The sequence below is a fragment of the Meleagris gallopavo genome, chromosome Z, assembly GCF_000146605.3.
Source record: "Meleagris gallopavo isolate NT-WF06-2002-E0010 breed Aviagen turkey brand Nicholas breeding stock chromosome Z, Turkey_5.1, whole genome shotgun sequence".
NCBI lineage: Eukaryota > Metazoa > Chordata > Aves > Galliformes > Phasianidae > Meleagris > Meleagris gallopavo.
The window spans coordinates 45,707,609-45,717,290 of NC_015041.2; the positions used below are offsets into that span (position 1 = coordinate 45,707,609).

General features: G+C 37.7%; 1 protein-coding gene across 1 annotated transcript in view; it reads left to right on the forward strand.

Moving 5' to 3' along the window:
• CHD1 (chromodomain helicase DNA binding protein 1) overlaps window positions 1-9,682 on the forward strand; it is a 219,293-nt gene that overhangs the window by 172,161 nt on the left and 37,450 nt on the right. Inside the window, exons 20-26 of the mRNA XM_031557424.1 lie at window positions 3,510-3,640; window positions 4,064-4,202; window positions 4,889-5,039; window positions 6,723-6,845; window positions 7,196-7,318; window positions 7,938-8,195; window positions 8,619-8,759. Of these exons, the coding sequence (XP_031413284.1) occupies window positions 3,510-3,640; window positions 4,064-4,202; window positions 4,889-5,039; window positions 6,723-6,845; window positions 7,196-7,318; window positions 7,938-8,195; window positions 8,619-8,759 (1,066 nt within the window). The remainder of the gene's footprint in view (window positions 1-3,509; window positions 3,641-4,063; window positions 4,203-4,888; window positions 5,040-6,722; window positions 6,846-7,195; window positions 7,319-7,937; window positions 8,196-8,618; window positions 8,760-9,682) is intronic.

Here is a 9,682-nt window from a genome sequence, read left to right on the forward strand (position 1 = left end):
TAATTAAAGGGGTGCTGCTGCAGGAAATAAGTCACACACACAATCACAGAATGGCCAGGGTTGGAAGGGACCTCAAGGATATTTCCTCAGGAAAAATCATACCTTCATGCATGCAACTTTCGTTTAAGAGAGAAAATGAGAAAGAGGGAAATGGTGCAGATATTTGTTACATATCATAAAATCCTCTAGTGAAACACACTTAGTTATTGGTGGAGTCAGTATGAGAACTCATCAGGAACTGAAATGACCTAACCTGGCTCCCAAGACTACGATGAATCACTGTTGCATTTTTTTTTATAGAAGTAGTTTCTAATGGAAGAATCATCAAATTGTGAAAATTATCTGCGTAGCTGTAAAGGGTTAGAATTTGGCCTTAATCACACCAATAGTATATAAGCTTTACCTCTGTGGAAAAATGTTGGAACAATAGCTAACATTTAGCAATGATCTCATTAACTAAGTCAAGTTATTCTTACTGTGATAAGGGCCCTCATGTCTCAGGTCTTCCACCAATCTCCTGTTTTCAAGGACCGTGACTGAATATCCATGCTTTGCCAGGATGCGTTGATAGAGCTGATGCTCAGTTTTGCTGTGGGCAGGAGGTGCGTACAGAATTGCTCTTCTCGTACGGCTTCCAAAGTACTGGAGAACAGTGTCTTCAATCTACAGCAAACAAAGCAAAGACAGTGGTTCTAAGACAGCATCTTTCAGGAGCATAATACATAGCTGTTGTTTTACACAAAAATACAGTAGCAAATTACAGTGACAATCTGGGAAGTATTTCTGGTATAATAAGGGACTTCTGCCTTACATAAGGCATAAAAAAAGGATGCTCCTTGTGGGAGATAGGTCACTAATATATATAGTAGTCTAGTTATTCTTTTGCAGTAAAAACACCATTAAGAGATGAGATTTTCTTTTGTGAAAAGTATTTGTCTTTGGGATTGAAACATGCCAACATTTAAGAGATTTAATTCAGGATGTTGTTAGCTCTTGACAAGTTCATGAATTTTAACCAAGAAGTAGTCAAAAGTATCTCCTCCAAAAACAAAGTTATTCCATGAATTCTAATTTTAGTAAGCTTATCTCTGAACGTAGGAAATGTTACACAAACAAGGCACCACCATTTTTGCACAGAAGACCACACTGAAAAAAGAGACAGATGTTTTAATATAAACAAAAGCATTCGAAAAGTGTCCTGTTGTTTATGTGCCTGAGATGTAGTGTTAAAGTCACTCAGCAGTATGTTCACCAGCTAGCAGGGACGTCTAACTGGCAGCCCACAGGCTGCACGCAGCCCGGCCCAGCTCACACTGCAGCTGTCTCGGGCCCAATGCCATCATGGCAGCACCTCTACCCCTTAGGCCAGAAATACAACTGTCACTCAGCACCGAATGAACATCAGTGTGCTGCTAACCCCACCTGAGCTGAAATCAGGGAACAGCACACAGTGCAGCACTAACTCAAATTATGGCAAATAAGTTTATGGATTTGATACATTGGCTAAGCACAGTCCTCTGAACAGCAAAAAATATGCAGCTGTGCTTTCCATTTTGATAAGGGAATTTGAAGACAGTTTTCAAGACTGCAATAAAAAAATCATCAATTTTTTATTTATTTGCAAGTCCATTTTCATTGAACATAATTATTCATGAATATTCAAATTGAATGTACAGAGTTGCAATTAAAAAATTGATCATATCTCTTTACCAAAGTTTCATAAGCCTACTCTTACCAGAGAGAAATTTCACACAATCTTTATTCATGTCAGTGCTTTTTGGCAGTACATACATTTGTGAACAATTATTTTCAAGGATGCAGTACAGGAAGGTTTTGCACTTAGGTCAAGGTAATCCCAGACATGTATACAAACTGAGAGAAAAAGTCCTTGAGAATAGCCCTGCTGAGAAGGACTTAGGGGTCCTGGTTGATGAAAAACTTAACATGAGCCACCAGTGTGTGCTTGCAGCCTGGAAGGCCAGTGGTATCCTGGGTTTCATCAGAAGAGGGGTGGCAAGGGAGGTGATTGTGTCCCTCTCCTCTGCACTCATGAGGCCCCAAGTCTGGGGTCTCCAACACAGGAAAGATGTGGAGCACCTCTCCTATGAAGATAGGCTGAAGGAACTGGGCTTTTTCAGCCTGGAAAAGAGAAGGCTGGGGAGAAACCTCATTGCGGCCTTCCACTATTTAAAGGGAGTTTATAAACATGAGGGAAATCAACTTTTTACAAGGGTAGATAGTGATAGGACAAGGTGGAATGGTTTTAAACTACAGATTAGGTGTTGGGGGAAGTTTTTTACTGAGGCAGCGATGAGGCACTAGAACAGGTTGCTTGGAGAGGTGGTGGATATCCTGTCTTTGGAGATGTTTAAGGCCAGGTTGGATGGGACCCTGGGCAATCTGATCTAGTATGTGATCTAGCAGCTGGCAATCCTGTCTGTGGCAGGGGGGTTGAAACTTGATGATCCTTGAGGTCCCTTCCAAACCAAGACATTCTATGACTCCAGGGAACTATTGGCCAGTAAGCGTCCCCTCTGTGCTTGGGAAAGGTGATGGAACAGCTAATCCTGGAAACTATTTCCAGGCACACAAAGGACAAGAAAGTCATCAGGAGTAGACAACATGGTTTCACCAAGGGATAGTTATGCTTGACTAACCTGATAATCTTCTGTGATGAAATGACTGGCCTGGTGGATGAGAGGAGAACATTTGACACTGTCCCCCACGTGATCCTCATAGACAAGCTGCTGAAGTGACCATCACTGGATGGGCTGACAGTGAAGTGGTTTGAAACCTGGCTGAATGGCCAGGGCCAGAGGGTAGTGGTCAGTAGTAACTAGTGGTATACCCCAGGAGTCAATACTGGGTCCAGTCCTGTTTGACGATTTCATTAATGAATCTGGACATTGGGGCAAAGTGTGCCCTCAGCACATCATCAGATGACATAAAACTGGAAGGAGTGGTGGATATACCAGAGAGTGATGCTGCCATCCAGAGAGACTGGGAAAGGTTGAAGAGATAGGCTGACAGGATCCTCATGTAGTTCAAGAAAGGGAAGTGCAAAGTCACGCACCTGAGGGAGAACAATCCTAGACACCACTGCATGCTGGGGGAGCCACTCAGCTGGAAAGCAGCCTTGTAGAAAAGACCCTGGTGGACACCAAGCTGAGTATGAGCCAGTAATGGGCCCTTGTCACAAAGAAGTCGAATGGTATCATGGCTGCATTAGGCAAAGTATCGCCAGCAGGTCAAGAGAGGTGATCCTTTCCCTCTACTCAGCATTGGTGAGCAGTGTCCAGCTCTAGGGTCCTCAGTACAAGGGAGATATGGAGCTACTGAGGGAGTCCAACAAAAAAGGGGTCACCAAGATGATCAAGGGACTGGAGCATTTCTCCTCCAAGGAGAGACTGAGAAAGCTGAGACTGTTTAGCCTGGGGAAGAGAAGGTTTGGGGGGGATCTACTAAAACTAATATTTTAGAGCTGTAAAACTGTACTTGTTTTCTTACAGGTTAGATGCTATAGCTAGAGATGCTGAGCTAGTTGATAAATCTGAAACAGACCTTAGACGTCTGGGAGAACTTGTACATAATGGATGCATTAAGGCTTTAAATGATAATGACTTTGGTCAAGGAAGAACAGGTAATTTGTATTTATGGGTCGGGGAAAGGAGTAAAAATGTCAAGAGTCTGAACTCTTCTTGCACTCTGGTTATAACTGTATTTCTTGGGGGATAAGTGAAATAAAAATGTTAGTATATTTGGTGAAATTTTAAAGAAAAAAAAAACAATCCAGAGCTTTTTCTCCCCCTTCCCTGTATGCATTGTCACAGTAGAATGCAGCACATTTTTGTTTTTATCATGAAAATTGAAAGTAATCTGCTATTATTTGGAAGACCTTGAGATTCTGAAGTTTAGATTAGAATGTTTAGTTAAGAAAAAGTTATTTGTTATAATTGAATGTCTGTTGCTATAGCATAAGTCTGTGGGGTTTATTTTCTTGACACTTGTCTATGACATTCACATAAAGTCTGGATATTTTAATAGTTCAATCCTTTATTTTAAGGTGGTAGATTTGGGAAAGTTAAAGGCCCAACATTCCGAATATCAGGAGTGCAGGTGAATGCAAAGCTAGTCATTTCTCACGAAGAAGAGTTGGCACCATTGCATAAATCCATTCCTTCAGATCCAGAAGAAAGGAAAAGGTATTTTTTTTCCTCCTAAAGAAAACCATAATCTAGAAAATTATTCAAGGCTTGTATACATATGTTTAACCAGTCCAGACTCTAAGCACACTAGGACACCAGTGTCTCTTCATTCCCTGTAAGAAATGACAGCGTAATCTGCTCCACATCCTTTGTTTATTCTTTCTTCCCTGTCCTTAGAAGCCAGTATTTGCTTTGGCTTCTGAAACGTGTTCATTGGAGACTGAATTCAGTTACAACTAATTACTCCAGACTTGAAATTAGGCTTGTTGAGGCCTTTCTGTTACCTCTGCCTGATGGAAAGCAATATCTGTCAAAGTGGAACAGACAGTAATCCTTGGTGGTAGTTTCAGCTGTCTGAACTTTTCAGCATGCTACCTTGCATATCACAGTCCCTAGACTATGCTTATGCAGTTAGCAGTTACACTAGAGTGATATTTGAAGCTTGTCTTCATTGTTAGCCAATTCTGATTCAGTCCATGGTCACAGATATAATATTGAAATATTTTCAATATTTCAATAAATATTTTATAGAAATTGTAAGAAAATCTGATTATAGTTATCTGGATTACTAACCTAAAATACCAAGATGAAACTTTTTATTTTTACTATTCTTAGTGCATTCCCTTCTCCCTTGGTAAGTTTGCAAAGATGGCTTATTTATGTTTCTAATTTGTTTCTACTAGATATGTCATCCCATACCACACCAAAGCAGCTCATTTTGATATAGATTGGGGTAAAGAAGATGATTCCAATCTGTTAATAGGTATCTATGAATATGGTTATGGTAGTTGGGAAATGATAAAAATGGATCCTTATCTCAGTTTGACACAGAAGGTATGTCATCCACAAAATTTCATTGAGGACTTTTTGCTTGTTTAAATAATAATGCTAATAAGATCGGTTACTGAAATAACTTATTTTATGATAGCTGAAATTTCACAGAAGTTAGGACAGTTGTACTCTTTTGTACTCTTGTGGTAAATTATTAGATTTCAAGATCTTGTGTATTCATTTGAATTATACCTTCTTACAATCTGTTATATTATTTCTATACATTTGAATCTCTATCACTTGAATTCTCTTTTATCTGTTGTTTCCCTATTTTAGATGCTCTAGTTATGTTATTTTTGAGCTTTTGGAAGGAAGGCTTTTTGGGGGGGAAGGGTTATGTTTGTTTTTTTCACCCCTCCTTTTTTTTCTGTCCCTAGTTACTTTACTTGAAACTGCTTTTAATTCTCAACATTTAGAATAGCTGTACTCATCAGACTAGTAGTAGTATAATGGCTGTCTAGAAGTAATGAGAAACATATATTTAGGGAAAGACTGGAGTGAAGCAAACTCGGTGACATTGCCAACAACCTGTAGCTTTGGGATATGATGGGCCATGGTTTAATGATGTCCTACCTGTGCCTTCTATTATTTTGCCTGTTTTATGAAACTGTCATCTGAAATCCAGGAAGAAAACTAACTCCAATGCAGGGTTAGCAGCATTCCTTTATTCCTCACAATGCGCACTGGGCGACTTGACAAGCAAGCATGCTCTCTCAGAGCTCAGGTTCTACATTTAAACAATTAAGATATACATATGCAGTACATTGGCTTACATATTCACTCTTTTTCAAGGTCTCATAGATAAGTGCTAATGTCCCTTTGGGCATGCTCAGTGGTAGTTAGGGTGGTCAAGTGCCCACCTAATTCTTCCCCTTTTTTAACCATCAGCTTCATCACTGAATCTTTTGACTCACTTTCATTCACTTTTCCCCAGTTTGGAAGATTTCCATTGCTTATTAGGCCATAGTGAGCCACTTCTTAAAAACTATGTATGTGGAACCCAAGGAAAATGTTCTTGCACATTGTGAGGCAAAAGATAAAAGTATTCTATTGTGACTCCAGTACTTCTCATGAGATAAAATAATTGAGGCAGAAGATAAAAGTATTCTATTATGTCCCCAGTGCAAAATTATTGAGGAAAAACAAGACTGTTCACCCACTGAAGTGAAAATGGAAAGTTTCAGAACTATCACTTATGCTAAACTAATATATCGGTTCTTAAACTAATGTACTAATCCCTATTGCTAAACAAACCAACCTATATCAAAATCACTCATTTATATTTTTGGCTTCTGAAATATGCTGTGGTAATGAGTTCTACATTCAGAAGAAGCACAAGGCAGAAATAGATCTGTAGATAACTGTACAGGAGTTCTGAATTTCTTAGCTAAATTATGAAAGTGAAAACAAATTTAAGACTAGTTTCTTCAGTTTACTGGAAATTCTGTGAGGCCATTTCCAAGATTCTATATTACTTGTGCATTAGAAGAAAATATATAACACTTAAATTATCTGTTCATTCAAGCATGCTATCATGTTTGCCAGGTATAGTTGGAATGGATTCATTTGCTACCTTTTTCTCTCCTTTCTTAATGCAGCTTTTCCTGTTCCCAGAGCTCCAGTCTAGCAACTTCTAGATTTGGTAGTGTGTACTCATAGTTGATACTACCATTGCTCTCCCTTTAGATTTTACCTGATGATCCAGATAAGAAACCCCAGGCTAAGCAGTTACAGACTCGTGCAGACTACCTCATTAAATTGCTGAATAAAGACCTTGCAAGAAAAGAAGCGCAGAGACTTGCTGGTGCAGTAAGTAAAGCTTGACATTCAGTAGTGAGACAGACACACTTATATGGCACATCAATAATTTTTTTCTCCTTAGTTCTACTTTTCTTTGTAGAATTTTCTCTGTATCGCTCACCACATTAATATGAGACTAATTCGAGGAATGAATTGCAAATTTAATATTGTTTTATTGCCTCTTATTTTCATATATTCTCTTATTACACTAAACTCAGTCTCCAGTCCTGAGAAAAGTGGTGGTCATTAGTGCTATTAAATAAGATGAATGCTTTATTTAACATAAAAACAAGTTCTTTCTGCAACTGTGATGCAGACGCTTGTCAGTTGACATAATAAAGGTACTGATTTACGTTCAGGGCAATTCAAAGAGGAAAAAAACAAGAAGTAAGAAGAATAAAACAACAAAGACTGCAAAAATAAAAGAAATAAAGAATGACTCCTCATCACCACCCTCAGAAAAATCTGATGAGGATAATGAGGTAAACATCCTTCATATGGTAAAGATTCAGTTGTTTGTCAGTGTACAATTAATAGGTGTACAATCAATAGGTATACAGAGATTAGGCTTCGTAAGATTATCACAGTGGAAAAATAATCAAAATAAATGGAAACATTCACTAGCATTGTAGGCTCACAATAAACTCCACAAGGAGCAAGCTCCAGAAAAAGATCATTTCTTAGTGGCAGTCAGCACTTAAATGGGAACTAGGAGAGGTGGAGCCCAGCTCCACCCCTTCTGGTAGCACAGATGAATTGTCTTCACCTGAATTCACCTGAATTGCCTTCACCTGTGCTCCCATGGCGGACTCATTGCTTGCCTCAGGTGGTCAATCAGAGGTTCAGGCCGTGATCAACAATTTCTACACAATCAGTAATACTTTCTATTTGATCTTCTGTTTGACCTCATAAAATTGAAGCATGGGAATCGTGTACTACTCCTCATTTTTCTTTGCAACTGCATCCAGCTCTATTTGATAGGTATTAAACTGAAGTCTAAAGAGATTGCATGCATATTAAAAAATATATTTCAATCTGTTGGTTACAAAACTTGTATAGCTAGAAACTCAGTTTGATGTAATATATGCTTGTGTATTTCAGGATGAGATTGTTTCAGTGAAATATCTACATAAAAAAATAAAAGCAGAAAAAGAAAATGAAGAAAAAGATGGGCCAGATGTTGGTATAAAGACAGAAGCTGGAGAAAAAAGAGAGACAAAAGAAAAGGAAAATAAGAGGGATTTGAGATGGGAGAAAAAAGAAAAAGAGGATAAGAAAGAATTAAAATATATTAAAGAAAAGAGAGAAAACAAAGTAAAAGAATTCACACAGAAAGTAAAAGAAGTAAAGGAAGAGAAGGTAACTAGGTTTATTTTTCTTATATAGCACTAAAAAAGGCCACCAGTTTTTTGTGAACAATTTTGGGTTTAGAAGGTATCACTTACTTTACTTTACAATTGTGATTGAAATCTTTTGCATAACTTGAAGTTTTATTTTTACCACTTGCAAATACAAAGACAGACAAAAAAAGGGAAATTACCCCTTTAAAGGGGTAATTATAGCTTGTGAATGGAAGTTGTGTATGAAACTCATAACTTTTCCATTCTCATTCTCCATCCCTCAGAGAGAAAATAAAATGTACCATCATTGAATGTCAGAATACGTTCTTTTCTTGTTATTACCAGAGAAAATGTCATAATTATGGTGATTGCCTAATTACAATATAATTCCAGCCAAAAAATAAGGTTTGCTGATTAGATATGTTTTCATGTTTTTTCTTAGATAAATGAAATCAAATCTGAATATAAAGAAAAAAATAAAAAAGTTCCATTATTGGATATTCCAGTTCATATTACTGCAATTAGTGAACCAGTTCCTATATCTGATGAATCTGAAGAACTGGATCAGAAGACATTCAGTGTGGTAAGTCCCTTGTTGATAACTTAGTGTTTACACTTGATGTTCTAAATGAACACAATTTCTGATGTCCTTGATTCTGCTATTAGGCATTACAACACTGATATCTATTGTCAGTAAAATCTCAGAATGATGGACAGGTATCTACACTATACTGAAGTTTGTTTTGTTTTCAGGCCAGCACTTTTGTTTTATTGTATTTATACGGTATATTGAAGAATATTTGTCCGCTGGTCTGTGTGCAGAATAATTTTAAAATACAGACTGTGAAGATACATCATCAAGCATAACTCACATATATACTGCTCCTTAAGGGACAGAAGCAAATTTTAACACAGTTGCTGTAGTCTCTCAGTTCTGGCCTTATCTCAAATACCCCTTTCCTCTTTGTAAGTGAATGAGAGAAAGTTGCTCTTGCAGACTTTGTGTGTTAGACACAGGAAGGAACAAATCTAAAAGTCCTTAGAAACATCTTGCCAGAGTAATCTCTCCGGTACCAAACAGACCATAACATAATCAATATTGGAAGCTAAAAGTTAGGTACACTCAATCTATACAGTTTTATAGGTCGATTGGAGTATTTGGAAAGCTAATTTTCTGCTGTGGAACTTCTATTATTCAGTTTTAAACAGTTTTCTGTTACTGCCAGATGGGTTTACTGGGTCTACTGTAGTATTGGCTGTGAAAGGCAAATTAACTGTTCTCATCAGTGTGATACTGACCAGTTTACATATATGTTTTTTTTGTTGTTGTTATATTGTTTAGTTTTTTAATTTAAACATTATAAGCTAATCATCCATGATTTCCTTTATATCTTGTGTAGATAGGTGACTGAAAAGCATTTGATGCCCATACATAGTTATAGAATCATATCATAGAATGGCTTAGGCTGGAGGGGACCTTAAAGATCATCTAGTTCCAACCCCCCT